Raw genomic sequence first — 19,402 nt, forward strand, 5'->3', positions numbered from 1 at the left:
AGGATAGTGAGGGAGCTTGCTCCACCTTTGCATCGAGTTGCCTTGGTGTGGCACTACCAAGTGGTCACTTACGCTTGGATTCGCTGACAGTTCGTCGGCATGAAACGTTTAGATCGTAGTTTTCAATCTTAGTTTCGCATACTGGCTGAAAAACAATAAGGGATTTTTATCCCCTTTACTTAGTTGTATTTTAATTTCAATAAAGTCTTACTATTATTCTCGGTTTTAGTAATTAAATCTAGTAATTTTTAGTAATTAAAATGTATCATAACAATCGAGTCAATGTTCCTGAAAGCATATATATATATATATATATATATATATATATACAGGGCAGCTGCAAAGTCACAAAGGAGTTTAAAATGTGAAAAACTCATAACTAGTAAAAAAAATCTTCAGGTTCTGTATTTCATTAAAGTTATTAAATGTTTAAATCCCTTCATGACTTATGGGCCACTGTGTGTGTAAACTTTAAGTTTCGAAAACTGACCAGAGAACTTATGAGAATACAGTCTTTGCCTTTTACTGGTTCTTTTGATTAAGTACTAACCTGACAGCTGTCTCAAACTGTTGGTTCTCATTGGAGATCAGGTAGAAACCTTAATATGACAATCGTCATTCAATACTCAAGTAATTATTCTTCAGTGAACTTTATTTTTCATAAATGAACAGCAGTCGGCACTTAACAGTAATTATCAAAGAACAGCCTAAATGCATTCATTTAGGCATTGTAAAATAAACAGATCAATGCATATTTGATGCATTACTTAAGAAACTTGGAAAGTTTCTTAAGTAGTGCAAGCTAAGGCAACTCTGATGCCAAGGATTGTATCCACATAAGCTCTCTTCTTTAATTCAACTTTCTCATAGGTTTCTATATGTATGTACCACAGGCAAATATTCCAGGTGTGCTAGGTGCTCATCCACGAAATATCACTATCATCCTTATTATATTTTTGCATTTATTCCCCGTTAAAGATTTCCCCAATTGTTTGCAGACTTCGCGTGATTCCTAAAATTGAACACGATATACTGTACTAATGCTTCATTGTCCTCTTCACGAGGGTAATAAAGCATTAGTGCTTCATGAAGAAGGCACTTTTCAGCACGTAAACATTACGTCACATTCGCGTTAATAGCCCGGGTGTGCTTTCGAAATGCATCCACCTTTGCGTCCTTTGAAAAGATGTAAAGAGGGTGCAGCTGGTCAAATTCCCAGCTTTCTAATATTTTTAAACTGCTGAGTAGGCAGGGCTGGGCAAACTAAAATTTTGAGCTCACCCAGCACCTGTGATTGGTTTTTGTGTCAACCAATCTGATTGAATGTTGTCACTTGTCATGAGTTGAACGATTACAATATCCAATGGCTTTATTACAAACAGCTGTTACACATGTTTTCTGGAACTGAAAATTTTAAAGTGGATGTTAAGAGAAAAAAACTAAATGTTTCTCTTGCTGTGCAGTATAACATCTGTCGAGGTTGCAAAGTTTTTTTAACGGTATAGAGACATTTTTATTCTAGTCTTTGGAAACAACAGACATAAAAAAATATCTATTCCTGAATAAAAATGAATATTCCATGTATTATAAGACATTGTTGATCTACAACGAAATACCTGCATATGTGAGATTGATAAGACAGAAGAACCGCTGATACTAAAAAAAAACCTGATGAATGTAGGATTCTCGAAAGTGTGGATAATTCCGATAATGATCAGATGTTATGTATAATGAGTCTCAGTAAACAAAAGAATTTCTTGGAAAACGGAGCAAAATATACACAAACCAGAGAAATACACATAACATGGGCAACAAATTTTACGAGATGATTTGCTGCTCCATCAAATGATATTTATTCCTGCCATTCACTGTCTCCTCATAAGTTTTTTTTAATTATGCCATCATAAATTCACTTATTCACGTCTAGACTTTACAGGATCGTGCTATTTGCTCTACCCAGAAACTTATAGGACACACATATCACAAATGTTAATTATTAATAATTCGTTTACCATTAAGGTTATTGGTACTTCTACTCATGCTTATTCTTTCTTTTCATTTCCTATTCTAATGTCTTATAAATGATGGTTCACATATTTTCATCTGAGTATTTCAAATATACCAACCAACTATAGCATTCTCCTTCATTGTTGTTTTCTAATAAATCTTAAAACAAACATTGTTCCCAACTCTATGCAGAAGTATTCAAAGTTATCCTGCAATTAATTGCATTGGACCAATTAAGAAGAGCGCTGATGTGCTATGCACTCAAAACTTTCATACATTGATAAAAATGCAATCATACAGTCATGGGCATCTGCAGAGGGAGGGGGAGAAAAACAGGGAACTCCCCCAGACTTGAGTAAAAAATTCCACAAATTATAATCGTAAAAGTGACTGAGATATGCAACCTTATGTCTTATAACCTATATGTAAGCTTTGTCTGTCTTAAAATTTTATTATGAGTTGGCCTGTTTTGGCCCATGGTAGCCATAGAATACATGTTTTATTGCAGCAAAAAAAAAACATGTCTTCCTGTTTTTGGTTCATCTTTTTTCTGATTCGTGAACAGCGAGACTAGTTCGTTTGCCCTCTGTGTCTAGTGAGTCACTGAGTGAAGCGTAAATTGTAAATTTATAGTGAAACAAATGTAAACAGAAAAATACATTTTTAAAAGGTAGGTTGCATTGTAATTTAATATTATTTTACTTGTTAATTTTATGATTTTTTTTTGCTTTTAAACTGAAATAATTTATTAGGATTTTGGGATTAATTAGTTGTTTTTTAATAAAATATGTCGGTCAATTTTTTTATATATGAAATTGTGCTAAAACTATTAATTCTGAATACTTTTTTCCCCCAAGAATTAAAGATTATTAAAAAAAAAAAAAAAAAATCAATGTAAAATAAAAATAATGTACTGTATTTATAGTTTACATCGATAAATAATTACATCAAAAATGCTAAAAGACGTTTATTGATGTAATTATTTAATTAAATCAATAATTATAAAAATTTATTGATGTAATTATTTGTCTCCAAGCTTTCATCCCCTTCTTGACTGCATTCATTCTCAAACTCTATGGATTCCATCTATAGCTATGCTGTATGAACAATTTCAGAAGTATGAATGGCTCAAACACAGCAATGATAATAATAATTATTATACAGGTATTTACACAGAGTTCAAAGAATCATCGGGTGAGATCCATTTATTCACACAATATCTATCATACTTCTCCTTAAACTCATTCACTGATGAAGCATGCACAACTGCCTTTGGCAACCCATTCCTCCAATTGCTTATCTTCCAAGCAAAAAGCATAGTAATGGTAGGAGTCAAACCCATAGCAGTTAGCTGGATACCATATGGAAGAATATAATACATTTCTGTCTACATTCTTCCCAAAAGATAATTATTATTATACAAGTATTTCCATGGAGTCCAAGAATATGGTTAACACCCTTGTTCTCTCCCTTCTTGTTATGTACTAAAAGTCTTCAGTGTCCCTCCTATAAAACCCCCAATAATAAATTAAATGTTTCTATCAGGTCTTCTCTTTTTCGTTTATCAGCTCATTTTAAAGCCTACAGACTGTCAATTTATTCTCATAGGGAGTACTCCACAGACCTGCTGCAATCTTTGTCACTTGCCTCTGGATCCTCTCCCCAACTACATTGCTGCAGAATCCAGGAGTGGCTTTATATAGGGGAACAATAACCTTTCTCTCTATCTCTGCTTGCTTGCATGCTCTTCAACAACCACATAATCTGATGTGCTGTTTTGGTTACATTATCTTTGCAATATGCCCTTTAAACTTCAGCTCCCTATCCACAATCCCACCACCAGTTCATGGCCTCATCAGTTTCCTGCAATATAGTACACCGCTTCTGATATCTTTCAAAAGTACAATACTTTACACTTGGCCACATTAAACACAGCCATTTACCTATGCCCATACTGCTAGTCTGTTTAAGCAGGATTTCTGCATCACCTTCATTTCCACTGCTCTTCCCAGTTCAGCATCATAAACAAACAACTGAATAATTTCCTGTCAAATCATTTCCTATATTGCTGATATACAAATTAAACAACAGAGGACGAAGTACTGAGTCATGTGGTACACCACTGGTTACTTGGATTCATCTCCATCATAAATCACTCTTTAATATCCACCCACTAATCAAATCACCCAATTTATATGCATCCCCATTTGCTCCACTTTACGTACTAGAGTTCTACGTAGAATCTTGTGAAATGCTTTTGCAAAGTCTAAGCAATATCACTGATAGCCATTTCCCTCATCCAACTCCACTGTCACTTGATTATTAAAAAAAAAAAAAGCAAACCCTACCCTTCACAAAACCATGTTGTCCCTTATAGAGTATCATATTTCTATCCACCTAGTCCTGAATTGTCTTTCACCAATACCTCAACTGCCACTCCTGAAATGCTGACTGACATATAATTTGCTACTTCTGTCTTGGGAGACTCCTTTATGCAATGTGATAATTTTGCTCTCTTTCAACTCCAATGGCACCTTTGTCTCTACTGAGGCTTAAATTAAATGGTTTGGTCAGAGGAGATGACAATTCCCTCACACATTCTTGTAATACCTGGGCTGATATGCCATCTAATCCCATGGCTGGGTTCGTATTAAGGTTCTGCAATATTTTAGGCACCTCCATTTTGCCAATCTCTATTCTCCTATGTCACATCCGTCATTGCAGTGTCACCACCTAGATGGTACACCCCTGCAAAATGCTCGCTCGGTAATTCAGCTATTTGATTTGGTCCTGTTACCTCTCAACTACTAGAACTTTTTTAAGTCATCATTCCATAGTCATTTCTTCTTTTACTGCTTATGGGCATACTAATCACTTTTTCTTCAACTATTCATTCATCTAACTCCTACCCGATTTATCCTTCTGACTCTAGGTCTACATTCAAATACCACTTTCTTCAAACACACCTTGACCACCTCCCATGCATCAACATCTCTCCCCTCCAAATTCTTCTGCCATTGCTCTGCTGAAAGCTGTCTTCTCAGCTTGTCACACTCACCTGCTTTGCAATTCCACATGTGACAATCACCCAAGTCAAGACTACATGATCTTTTTCCAAGTAGAGGCAGTGCAGCTAGATTGGCTAATGTTAAGTTCAGATCCAGCACTCTTGAACCTCGTGTCCCCTCCATTACATGTTGCCTCATGTAACTATCTCAGCAGCTGTATAAATTCCATTTCTTTCTCTGCCTGTGACTATTCCTCCTTCCAATCTATGTCATCATAATAATTACTTGACCTGTACTTATTATGCTAATTTGCAAGTGCACATTATTCCTGTATTATAACAGCAGTCAAACAATTTATCCCAGGGGGAAGGGATTCCCTCTGAACCCCCCCCATGTACTTTTTGGCTTTAATTCCATTATTATCATTTGCAAAATCCCTACTCCCTGTCCTGTTCCTTTTGCCCTCTCTGAAGACACTATCACTATTCCCTTGCATTCTATTCCTATGACCATATCATCCTTCGTGAACCACATCTCATTAATGTCTATAACTTCTAAACCTTATTTTGACTACTTCTGGCATTAATATACATAAACTGCAATAATCCCTTCATCCCACAACCTTGCTTACACCTTGTGTTACTTAGCCAACTAAAGTTAACATGGAATGCTACATTTTGCATCATGTGATCACTCTTCCACTTATTAGCCTCTAGGTTGCCTGGATTCACACTCACCTGCATCCCTACTAAACATTATAATTTCCCTAGCTTTGTACTTCCAAACTCTCACTGAACAACACTTTCTCAAGACTCATGACACCAAATCTGTTTAGATGCAAGCCATCCACCTCAAATTCTTTCTTCCATCAAACTCATTTCATAAGTCCACTAACTCCACACCATTCCTCTTGCACAATCTGCATCCTGACTCATTTGCAATCATAGCTCTCTGTTTCAGCTTGCCTCTATCATACTGTGGCAACAGACTTACAACTTTAACATAAAGAGTTACACAAGCAACTCTTTATGTCTTCTCACATACCACACTTGTTGCTTACTAAATCATCTGTACCTGCCAAAATAAGCATCTCTTTCACCTTAACTCTCTGCATCCTTACAGCATCATTGACATCCTTGATCTTAGCTCCAGAAAAACACGATTTCATCACACTCTCCCTCAAGAACTCCTCATATCAATGAATCATCATACAAAATTCAATCCTTATTTTCACATGTTCGTTCTTTCATACTCTGCTTTCTCTCCCCTTTATTTTGCTTCTTGTCATACCATCCACCAAGTATTTTCCAAACATCAAATCTTACGTTTTGTTCTGTGAAGAACTCTATGTAAGTGCACTATCTTTTCCATTACTATCTGATAATTTTTCTACTGCATTATTTGTAGTCACTCATACTGTTTGCAACATTAACTACACCAATCGCATTATCAAGCATTTCATCTTTCAACTCACTGCAACCACTCTATTTGCACTCTTCACATTTATGACATTCGCTCACAAAACAATTTTGACAAACACGTCCCACAATTACATTCTCCCTCCAAAAATCTTCTGCTCTGTGAAAACCATACATTTCCCATGCTGCAGTGAACTTAATTATGCATGTTAAAATTGCCCACCATTGTTTCGCACATCAGTGGCATGATGCACAATACAGTGTACAATAAAACAAATATTATACCTTTAAAAATAAAGAAATTAAGCACACTACCCTTACAGTTAATCAAGCACTCATAAATATGATGCAAAAAGAATGACTTAATTGCCACTAAAAACTTCCAAAAAGAACTTATCTTTCAGCACCGATATTCACCACTTGTGCTATCTTTCACCCTCTTGTGGTGAGCTTAATAGTATTAAGCATCATTGAACACAGGAAATTTGTTTCCTTTCTGCAAAGTTCTATTTCATTCTAAATTTTAGTGGATATTTAACTGCAATAGTTCCATTCAACTTTCTTTCCTTTCATTTGTTAAGGTTGGTTCAAAATTACATTATATTTCCAATCTGGCTTCTAACCGACACCCAGACTCTGGAAATCTTCTGTTTAGAGGCAGACAATGCTTCAGCTTCATAGTTTTTTTCATCTCTTTACTGGCCTTCCCAGATTGATTTCAATTTTGGATTAATTTTGTACATCTTGTAAGCACTTCAGTTCAGTATGTATTTTGATAATCTCTCCTTTCCCCCCCTTTTTTTTCTTGGCTTTGGCATATGTGGACAGTTTTCTAAATGTCTAAACAAACTGATTTCTCTTTCATCCATAGTCAATCCTGTAGCCCACAACACTCCTCATAAGAATGAAAGTATGGCTAAATATGGTGAGGAAATGTGATACTGGATGTCAATACCAAAGTATGGTATGTACACACTGAAGAATTGTTTTCATTAGTGTAATGTTAAAAATTTAAATATAATAATTTTAAAGTTTAAAAACTGATTGACAATGTTGGTACTGTTCGTATATACACAGTCCAGTCAAAATATTATGACCAACAAAGTTATTTCACAATTGGCCATTTCATCCCATTTTCAAAATTGTTCCTAAATAGCATAAATATTTTACTTGTTTTTAGCTTGCGTATTAAAATATACAACTGATGTTTTCCATGTTCTTGCCTATTTTCACATTTTCCTGCCTTTTATGCTAAATTTATTACAGTATGCATCCAACTTATTTAGATGACTTGTAGTAATAGATTAATTTAAGAGTATAACATTAATCACCCATACCAATTCTCATACTTTCTCTTAAAGTCATTCACACTAAATGCACTCACTACTTCGAGAGCCTCCGTAGCTCAGTCAGTATAGACAAAGCCCTTTGGTTGGAAAAACCTGGGTTCGATTCCTGCCAGTGAGGAACCTTTATCTGGTCTCTTTTGACTAAAGGTGAGTTAGCCAGTCTCATACAGAAGTAGAGGGTTTTTTCTCCTGGACACTCAGGTTTTTCGTCCGTCAAAACAGACACTATAACACATGCAATTTACATACAAGAATAATTAGAGGCATAGGGGTAACTACCTTATCCTCGTATTATGGTTGGGGAGTCCAAGGATACTTGGAAGGCTATGGGCACTTAAGTGCATGTTAAAGCCACTGATGGATGGATGGACTTCAACAGGCAAACTGTTCAACTCAATCACAGCTCTATGAGAGCAAAATCAAGCTGTTACCCTTTTCTTAACTGCACACAAACTTAACTTCCATGGATGCTACTTGTCCTCTATCTATCATGTATAACAAAAATTGTCATCAGTTGATAACCTATAACACCCTATCCGAAATCTACAGATTTCTATTATATCACTACTCTTTCTCTTGTTTTCCAGTGACTGCAGTTCACATACCACATCATAATATCATCTTTGTTACTCTTCTTTGTACCCTTTCCACAGCTTCTTTATTCCCTCTGAACCCAGAGACCAAATCTGTACACAGTAGTCAAGATGCAGTCATATCAAGAACTTGTATATAGAGGCAAAATGACTTTCTTATCCTTTCATGTTAATGTTCATGTCAACATCATAATTATCCTCTGAGTTGCATTTACAATTTTTGCAATGTGACATTTCAACTTCAATTTCCTAATCACCGTAACTCCAAGACTCTTAACCATTTGAAATCTCATTATATGGGAATATTATTCAATGTTAATAAGTGAAAAGTTATCACTTTTCACTTATTAATATTAAATTCACAACCATTCTCATTTGTCCACATTTCCAGGTATTCAAGTCATTCTTTAAGTGCTGTATATCAGTAGCATTTCTGATTGCCCTATCTTTACATCATCAGCAAACAATCGGACATCTTGTGTCAGGCACTTCCAAATATCATTAATGTATAGATTGAATGGCAATAGTCTAAGAGCTGGGGTACATATTACTGGGCACCTTAAATCTGGTAGATTCATACTTTCCATATACCACCTACCTATCTGTCAGCCATCCACTTATCCAAGTCAATATTTTATATTCCAATTCCATATTCTCCAGTTTATGTGGTATCCTATCATATTCTTTAAAAAAGTCCAATAGTATCATAGTGTATCCATTCCTCTTTATCTAACTCAGCCATTACATTATTATAAATAATGTTATGGCTGAGGCAATCAGGGATGCTTCTGATATCCAGCACTTACAAAATGATTTGAATAGACTGGAAATTTGGGCAAATGAAAATGGCTGTCAATTTAATATTTGTAAGTGTAAAGTTATGTACTTTGGCATGATGAGATTTCCAGCAGCATATTATACTAGCAGGGTTATGGTACAAGAAACTGAGAGGCTAGGCGTAACGGTGGATAGGAATTTGAAGTTCAAAGGTCGCATAGCAAAAGTTGCAAATACAACTCAGAGGATAATTGTGATGTTAAAGCAAGCCTTGACATGTAAGGAAGTCATTTTGTCTCTTTATAAAGCTTTGATAAGACCACACTTGAATTATTGTGCTCAGATTTGGTCTCTCAGGTTCCAAGGGGATAAAGAAGCCATGAAAAGGGTGCAAAGAAGAGTTACAAATTATGGGATTTAGATTATGAGGACAGATGCCAGTATGTGGATTCAGACTCTGGTTAACTGGAGAAAGAGGAGTGATATGATAGAAGTCTATAAACTTCTGAATGGGTGTTATAGGACACTGTCTTGAACATTTTTATTATATGGAAGGGGGGAGGGGGAGGAGGAGAAGAACATAGGGGCATCCATCGAAATTAAGTTTGTTCGCAGTCAAGAAAAGGGTAAGAGTTAGGTTCTGCTTTCACAGAACAGTGAGTAGAATAGTTTGCCTTTAGGGGTAGTGAGTGCATCTAGTGTGAACGCATTTAAGGGAAGATATGACAGCTGGTTTCGGAGATTTATAGCTTCTCTCGATGAGTCCTTGACTCCACATGGAGATCTCAGATTATAATAATAATAACAAAATATGAACAAAACGGCTAAAACATGCCCTCCCTTTAGTAAACTCATTTCTGTACGCGAGTTCTTACCAATTTCTTTAAAATATTCACCACAACTCCAGTGATACTGATAGGTGATATGTCGGTAATTAGACACAGGTTTTTGAAGCACCTTTGTACACTGGAACTATATATTCTTTCCATTCCCATGGGATCTTTCCTGAGCTGAGACTTAAATTATGCAAACATGTCAAGGACTATTCGGCTAACCATTACTTTGATATCCCATCTGGTGAATCGATATCCAGGTAATGTAACAGCCCTTGAACCTCATTCTCATGTACACGATATTACATACACCTGGTTGATAGATCTCAGAGAAGCAATCACTCGTTATATGAACACTCTCATCTCATCCGTTTGACACAAGGGTCTGCATTCAAGTTATTCTCTCACATTCAACCCCCCACCCCTTGCACTACTTGTGGCATGGTGATAATGTTCTTCTTAGTCGCTTTTAGCCTGCACAGCCAATTTCTCATCATACTTCAAGTTAGCTTTCACAGACAATATTTTTCTGGCCTGCATTTTATATATTTCATAATTTCTCTCACTAAAGGGACACATTCAGATAATGCCTCATTTTAGATCTTTTCAAACTTACAATTCATGGCTGATATCCTTCCCATTCAATAATTGATATCATGAAACCAAAGATAGTATTTTCCTGAGCTCGTCATAATTGGAACATCCATATAGTTAGCTACTTCTTAGGACAGTATAGCATGATCGCTGTCATCAATTGGTTACAAACAAAACACATTCTTAATTGAGACACCTTTTGATACTATGATCAAATCCAGGGCTGGATTAACCATTAAGCAAAATAAGCACGTTCTTAGGGCATCATGGAAAGGGGGACACCACAGAATTGCTGCTTTAGTTAGATGACGAATTTAATTTAAATTAACTTTTAATTAGTTTTTCATTGTTTTTATCTTTTCTTACTGTTACCTACTTTGTTTCAATAAATAATGATGTGTAGAAGGCCCAATAAAATTCTAACCACATGCATGACAGGTCGTTTACACCGTATTATCGCTCACGACGCTTTCTGACACTACCATTGCGTCAAATGAGGTAATTTTTTATAATTAACGTAACGATTTTATTTTTTAGGTCTTGTTTTAATAAATCATGTCTTATAAAAGGCTCCAGAAGCAAATATAAAACAAATCACGTGGTTGTCTCAGAAACGCGCCTCCGGTAAAAGGCCTAGCTGTCGCAGAAATGCGACTCCGGTAAAATAAGAGTTAATTAAAGCACAAGATTCAGCTGCAAGCCGAAAATTAAATTGTTCGTATGATTTTGCCTGTGATATGTGTAACTGTGTTGATTGCCACCTAATATTCAACAAAATAATCTTTTTATTTCTGTATTTAACAGATCCCAAGAACCAAGATGAAATGTGTTAAGTGGTGCACAAAAGCGAAAACTATTAAAAAAGAAACAAGAGGAGACTTTGGAATTAGATTCCAAGACTGCAAAGCTGACTGATTTCTTCACACAAGTTCCACAACATTATATACCAATTCCTGATCAGAGCCAATCTCCATCATCAGAAGTGGACACAAATACCACTTTGATCACTTCAAAATCAAAATGATGATGTCGGAATCATCAAGGTGCCACAAGCAGGTTCATCTAACACGTCTCACTACTGACCTCACTTTGTCTGTAAATTCTCTTGATATCTCTACTGCAAATGGTGATGCAAGTTGCTTTAGAAAACATTCTGAGGTTGAAATAATTGCTAAAAATGAAAGTTTAGTGGGCCAATGGTGATGGTGGTGAAATGATTCAGTCTGCAAAAGATGAAGTAAATATAGCAAAAGATCCAGGGTTGTGGCTTATTGGACTGCTTGTGGACCCAGTGACTGTCAACACCAACAATGGGCCATTTGACAAGTCTTACCGACATTTCAATAGTGACAAACCAGTAAGATACTGTTCGTAGAAACTTTTTGTTGGGACAAAAGTCAATGGTGAGGAATACAAGAGAGAGTGGTTATTGTATTCACCATCAACAGGATCAGTTTATTGTTTGTTTGTAAACTGTTTGCTCCTAAAAATTTAGGAGCATGGATCATGGCTGACCAATTGTGTACTTCACGAAATGAATTTGAAAGATATGAAGCAGCTACAAAGGAAGTGCTACCAGATGTTGATTACAAGGCAGCTCAAACTTGCAAACGTATCAGAAAGAAGGTACCCAATGACAGAGATGCTCCAGAAGTATATCTGAATGCCAGAGATGAATTTCGTATCACCACCTTTTACACAATTGTTGACAAACTTGAAACTGAGATGAGAAGAAGAAGAGGAGAGATATACAAAGAAATATCAGAGAGATTTTCTTTTCTAAGTGATGTGCCACATAATGCTACTTCAGTGTTGTCAAAAACTGATTGATGTTTACCCAGAGGAATTGAACACTAATTTCTCAGCTGAGTTCAGCAGTTTCACTCACATGTGCGTCATAAGTTCAGTGCAACAAAAAATGTAAAAACAAGATTCAGTCATGCTGAACTTCATAAAATAATTGTAGAAGACAATATTGAGTGTGCCTTTCCAAATATAGACATTGCCTTTTGTATATTTTTAACATTAATGGTCACAAATTGCTCAGCTGAGCGTTCATTTTCTCAGTTGAAGTATATTAAAAATCCCATCAGAACAACTATGCAACAAGGCATAGTTGTTCTGATGGGATTTTTAATATCATTATAATAATAAGGTTGAATGCCTTATCTCTACTAAGTATAGAAGCAGATGTGTTACGTAAGATTAATTTTGAGGATCTGATCAAAGACTTTGCAATTAAAAAAAGTAGGAGAAAACTTTTCAAATCTAAATAAAGCTGAAGTATACAAAAATAAACATTATTTTCCATCTTACTATAAGTTTTGTTTCATTTTGAAAAATAAAAATTTATTTTATGGTTTATTATTGTTTATATTTTGAATTACATATATATGGGGCACCAAAATCTTTTAAGTGCTTAGGGCCTCTATGGGTCTTAATCCAGCCCTAATCAAATCTAATTCTCTTCAACCTAAGTTCTTTCTATCACATGATTCTTGAGAAAGTTGCCTCACAACAGTTCAATAAATTGTCCTTTATTCTTATGAGATTTCTCTTCTACCCAATCAATGTTTGGATAGTTTAAGTGAACAAGTTTTGATAAATATGGTTCTACTTCAAATCCTTCGTGATTATCACAACTTTCCAGCACACCCTCATATTTCATCACTGCTAGCAGCCAAACCACCAGGTCTGTAGAAACAACCCACCATATATTTCACCCTGTTACTCCCTGTTTCACACCAGATAGCCGTAAGCTTACTGTCTGCATGGGATATTATTACTGTTATTGTTTTTGCAAATTTCTACCCATAACTAGACATAAATCATCTGATATCATTAGTTAGCATCCTCCCTTCTCTCTATCTCTTTTGGACTTCCTAGAAATACCGTACCACCCTTCACACTCTATTCCAATTACTACATATCAGACTATAGCCAGGTGTCACTAATGCCAATAATCTTAGGCCACAATATATTCACCAAGGCAACTAACTCTACCCCTCTCTTTCTGATGCTTCTGGCATTTTTGTATAAATATCAAAAGTTACATTCTGACTTTCATACACTCATATCTACAGTTTAGTTTGTTTCTCTTTTCCATCCATAGGCACACTCAAAGTCTGAATACACAATGTACATTTCCATCCCTTCACCAGATTCATAACCATGCTCGATGACATTCATATCATTGTCACAATTACATATCATAGCCGAACTTACATTCTAACTGTTCATACCATGATGATCTAATTTCCCTGACTTTCTCTGCATTAGGATCTAAACCCAGTTAATAATTTTTCCAGACTCCTGATGACAAATCCATTCAATTGCAGGTCATCCATCTTATACAAGTCTTTTCCACAATCAAACTCCATAAAGTAAACAGATGAGTTGAATATTTCCAATTCTGATACTAATGCCAATTGCCTTTATAATGCGATTCACATAATGAATAATAGTGGGAACAGCATGCATCCTTGCCTTACAAATGAATTTTATGTTGAACAATCTTCCTGTATATATCTCAATTCTAAGAGCTGACTTACGAGTACTAGGATAGTATATTGCTCTGTACAATATTCCATTTACACCACATAATTGTAACATTCTGAGTAGCTTTTCTTTTGGTACCTTGTCAGATGCCTTTTGCAGATCTACCAAACTTATAATTGTTGTCATATTTCCATGATTTTTCAACTACCTGTCTTAAAATAAAAATCTTGCATAACAACTTCTATTTAGCCCAAGTCCAGTTTGTTCTTCAAAAAGTTTCTTTTCCATAATTTTCGTTAGCTTCTTACAAGTATGCTAGTTATGTGGAATCTGACTTTCCAGCTTATATAACGAAGAAGCATGATCCTACATATGAATGGTATTTCACTAGTGTAGAACCATTATACCTTATGTGTTTTTTGAGTGTATTTTCAGAGGCACTTATGTCATATTAATAAATATTTTTGACATGCAAACATAAGAAATGTTAAGTAACACTTTATTTACAAATTTTCTGGCTTGGAACTAACAAGCCATCTTCAGCATAGGAAAGGTTATACAAGGTAGAAGATAACAGTAGATTATTTAAAACTACATTAACAGCATGTACTTGTGACAACATTGAGATATGATTATGGTATTACAAAATAAAATAAATATAAGAAAAAAACTAGTGATGACTAAGAGAATGAGATAATGAGAATGGCAAATATATACATACAATTGTTCTGATTTAAGTTCAGACATTGTATTAAGGCTTCAGCACTGTCCTTAAACATTTGTATTTCAAGAAACAGTAATCTCAAGAGGAAATAATCAGGTTCTTGACTAGAAGATTTTATGTTGGATATCTACACCATGCTGTGCTAAGTCAGACTTCTCAGTTTATTATAAGCAATATAAGACTGATGCTCCTGTATTCTTTTCTCACAGAATGCCCAATTCCCTTCAAGGCTACAAAGTAAAACTGCCTGACTTTGTAATTCACTCTGGCTACTCCAGTTACAAAAATAAACTCCTCAAACAAACAGAAGGAACTCCAATGGGCCTTTTCATAAAAAGCATAAATAGTTTAAATCCTCAAATAAAATTCATCATGGAAGTTGAAAAAGAGGATAAACTGACCAATTTGACAGTTTGCGTTCACATTCTCCTTTTGGTGAATTTACTACTACCACATATTGTAAACCAATCTTCACTGGATGATACATAATACATAATTTAGCTCACCATCATCCTTCTCAAATGATAGGTTATAAAGAATCTACTAAACTCTGTGCTGTTGTTTGTTCCAATCCTCATCAGCTATAAGAAACAGTACAGAATTCCAAATCCATAAAACTTCAGGCATTTCTGAATCTGTTTCATGAATCTTAAAGAAATAAGTTAATACAGACATTCTTTCCAGTCAAAGAAATCTTGGCTACCTTCTTCCAAAGAAGTTGGCCTATTACCCTTCCAGGTGTTTACCAAGAGTTTCATGTGATTGTAATTGTTTTTATTTTGGATAAAAACCTGTCATTCTGTGGAAAAAATAATACAGGAGCATCTGTCTCACATCACTAATAATAAACCTGAAACGGCTTGCTTAGCACAGCATGGTGTAGATATAAAACAAAATCTTCTGGCCCATTTACTTCATTGTTATCACTTTAAAATACAAGCATTTATTTAAGAAAAGTGTTGAAGCATTAATTTGAAATATCTGTAAATAAAGTATTATTTAAAGTGATCAGATATCAAGGTTATAAAACACATAAACAGTATGACAACTGTTTATGTGTTTTATAACCTTGATATCTGATCACTTAGAATATAATATATACCACATCTGAATTTACATGTTTTGGGTTTCTGGTAAGGAAGTTTTTATACCTAATGTATTAGTATGTATACTCCTCAACACATTCCTCCTAGATATTTTATGTTGTTGTTCTATCACTGATTATTTCATTTAATAATTTTTTGAAATAATTATTCAAGATATCAGGAATATCATCAAGTTTTTATGTACCTCTTTAAATTTTGTTGTGACAACTGTTTCAGTTCTGCCTGATTAAGTCATCTGTTTAAATCCTTTTACTGATTATGTCATGGAATGGACACAATCAGTAAAAGGATTTAAACAGATGACTTAATCAGGGCAGAATTGAAACAGTTGTAACTTTCATGAAAAACTAATAGAGTATCCCTTGCCTATGATGATATACATACACTTTGATAATTAAATGCCTGAAGACCTGTTTAGTTAAAAAGAGAGGAAAATTGATTTTCTAAAAGATTATGAAAAGACTACATTTTTTTGTTTTTTTTACAAAATCTACAAAATGTTTCTCTCTCTCTCTCTATCAGAAATGTTTTTAAAGCAGCAGTCTTTTAGAAAATCAATTTTCCTCTCTTTTTAACTTAACAGGTCTCCAGGCATTTAATTATCAGAGTGTGTATATATCATCATATGCGAGGGATGCTATGTTAGTTCTACATGAAAGTTTTGATTATTTTTAACTTTGTATCGACAATCTTCCTCCGAATTAGTATGTTATTAGCCAAGACTGCAATACTATCAGATTTTATATTTTGCTCATGTAATATCTTCATTTTTAATATGATTCTGTCACTGACACCAACTGTTCACTCCTGTAATTTTTCTCAGAACTGTTATCTATGGTTTCCATAAGTAAGTGTTATGATATGGAGAACTATAGAATAAGCAAAATGATTCATCTTGTTTTAGGCACTGAAGATGGCAAATTAGATTCATAACTTAAAATTAAACACCGTATTCTATATCGCTACTTTAGTGTTGTGATTAATCTCTCTCTCTTATTCCATATAAATTTATTGAAGTGACTCACTACCATACCAGCTTTGTCAATATCTAATTTGCCATCTTCAGTGCCTAAGTAGCTGAATCATTTTACTTTTCTATAGTTCCACATTCCAGATAAAGCTGATGTTTTCAATATTCCTGCTTATGTTCACTGTCTTTGTATTGCTCATTTTCATAAATTTAAGGAATTCTGCAGAAATGCACCATATTTACTATGGGCATAACATCATCTGCATAAAGTAACAGGCTGAGATAACATCTCCGAATTTGATAACGTGAGGTGGAGTCAGTATGCATTTTTGTCCCACATCTGAGTTTATATCAAATCATCTTCCTGCACCTCCTTCAATTCTAACTGTTACCTTACAACTCAAATACAGGCTATGTATTACATGACATAATATTCCATTTACACTATATAATTATATCATTTTAAAAAGCTTCTCTGTTAGCACCTTGTCACATGCCTTTTTCAGATATCCAAAACTTAAAATATGATTCCTTGTTATTCTTGCGATTCCTCAACTATTTGCCTTATGGTGAAAATTTGACCTTGATCATTTCTACTGGGCTGAAACCCAACTCGCTCTTATCCAAATTTCCCTTCCTTTCAAGTATGCTCATAAATCTTACCCAGAACACTCAGTAGGAAAATTCCTCTATAATTCTCTCATTAAGTTTTATTTTCCTTTTTTTTTTTTTTTTTTTTTTTTTTAATAAATGAGATCTATAAGAGCTCTATCTCAATCAAATGGAATTTGTTCTAAATTATGCATTGCAGCCTAAATATCTCCATAGTGAAGCATTTTTGGTCAGATATCATCTTCACCAGCTGCTTTTCCACATTTCAGGTTTTTGATAGCTGTTTCTTCTAAAGTATTGATATATATACCTTATTCCATTTCTCTTGAATATTTTCTACCACCATTGTGTCACTTCTTGTTTCATTTAATAATCCTTCAAAGTAATTACTTCACACATTTAGAATATGTTCAGTTTTCATATCACCTTTATCATCTCCAATTGCTTTTACAGTAATCTTATTAAAATTTCATAAAATAATGGGTCAAGTCTTTTCTAATATTTGTAAGTTATCTGTAGAGGCAAATGAAGTTAATCTTTAATCCATGAACTTCAAAAATGACATGTTTTCCAAAACAATTCTTGAGCAATGTGAATTATACGAGGATTCCCAGATGTAACAGAAAACAGCAGCTGCTATGTTCTTGAAAATCCATGTATTTACTTTTAAAGGAATTCTTAACGATTCTCCCAAACCACATTCCTTTTCTCACTTCCAACTTTCTCTTTTCTTCAGTTCTTATTTTCTACTTAACATAGAAAATAGGAACTGAGTTTGTGCCATTCCCATTTTCATAAAACAAACTCTGTATTTTCAATCATGGAAGACAAGCTATGTTTATTAGTGGTCATTCCAAAAATAGTTATAGCAAATATCTTAACAATATGCATAAAAAAAATGCAATTTCATTAAATAACTATTAATTATCTGAATACTAGGTAAGCATATAAAGAAATTACTGAATATTACAAATTTCTAAATGTACTGCATTCATATGTCATTGTTTATAGAGGTGCTGGTATACTATCCCAAAAAGAAAACCCTGTTGTGTGTGTGTATTTGAAAATAAAAGAAAAGAAGTCATGCTATGAGAATAACACAAAAGTTATTCTATATTTGGAAGAAGGGATAAAGGAGCCAAGCTCATATTACATGTATTGCTTTGGCTGCAATAGTGATACTTCACATGACTCACATCCTACTCCAAATCTTGATAAGCATGAGTTAGCTGCTCTATGAGGAAGGGGCTGAAAAGTTCTGATAAACACCTAGAACAAAAATGATATTAAAGCAACTGATATAAACAAAAGAAAGAACATATCTTAAACCCTTTAACTCCCATGTTTCATCAATTTGTAATAATTTGTTCTTTTTCTTTTAGGATATATAAGACATGCCAGGGCTTTTTCAGAAATTCAAAGACACAGAGGTGCAGGCAGTCATAAGTTTTTCGTTCTGCAAGAAAAGTCAGCAATGAAGATTCACAAAACTGTGTATAGACTTTAGGGGGACTGTGCCCCAGCATATCCAACAGTTGCCAGATGGGTGGCCAAGTTTAAAACTGGGCATCCTGAGATAACAGCTATACTCAAGATCAAAAGCAGACTCATGCCATAGTTGAAGGTTGGATGTTATGCAACTCATTGCACTGAATATAGCTTGTAAATTATTTTCATTTTATTAGAATACTGATAGAACTTACCTGACGTAGATTTATTGTTTTCTGGTGGAAGAATATTAGATTGGGGAGAGCTGCCTAATTGTGGTGAGTGATGACCATTACTGATATTAGAAGAAAATGTAAAAGCCATAGGTGACAGAAGTGGAAGAGTGGAAGGCTGTGGATGATTTCCAGGCTATACAAAAATGAGAAAAATGTCTGATAAATAACTTGACAAATATGTTAAATTAT

General features: G+C 34.5%; 1 protein-coding gene across 5 annotated transcripts in view; it reads right to left on the minus strand.

Annotated features, from left to right (window-relative positions):
* Nucleotides 1-19,402, minus strand: part of DCP1 (decapping mRNA 1) — a 174,653-nt gene that overhangs the window by 48,363 nt on the left and 106,888 nt on the right. For all 5 annotated transcript variants that reach the window (XM_090410674.1, XM_090410666.1, XM_090410659.1 and 2 more), the window contains one exon: nucleotides 19,193-19,346. In XM_090410674.1, the coding sequence (XP_090266800.1) occupies nucleotides 19,193-19,346 (154 nt within the window). The remainder of the gene's footprint in view (nucleotides 1-19,192; nucleotides 19,347-19,402) is intronic.

This window comes from Typopeltis vanoorti, chromosome 2 (assembly GCF_054136105.1).
Source record: "Typopeltis vanoorti isolate ZY-2024b chromosome 2, IOZ_Tvanoo_1.0, whole genome shotgun sequence".
Taxonomy (NCBI): domain Eukaryota; kingdom Metazoa; phylum Arthropoda; class Arachnida; order Uropygi; family Thelyphonidae; genus Typopeltis; species Typopeltis vanoorti.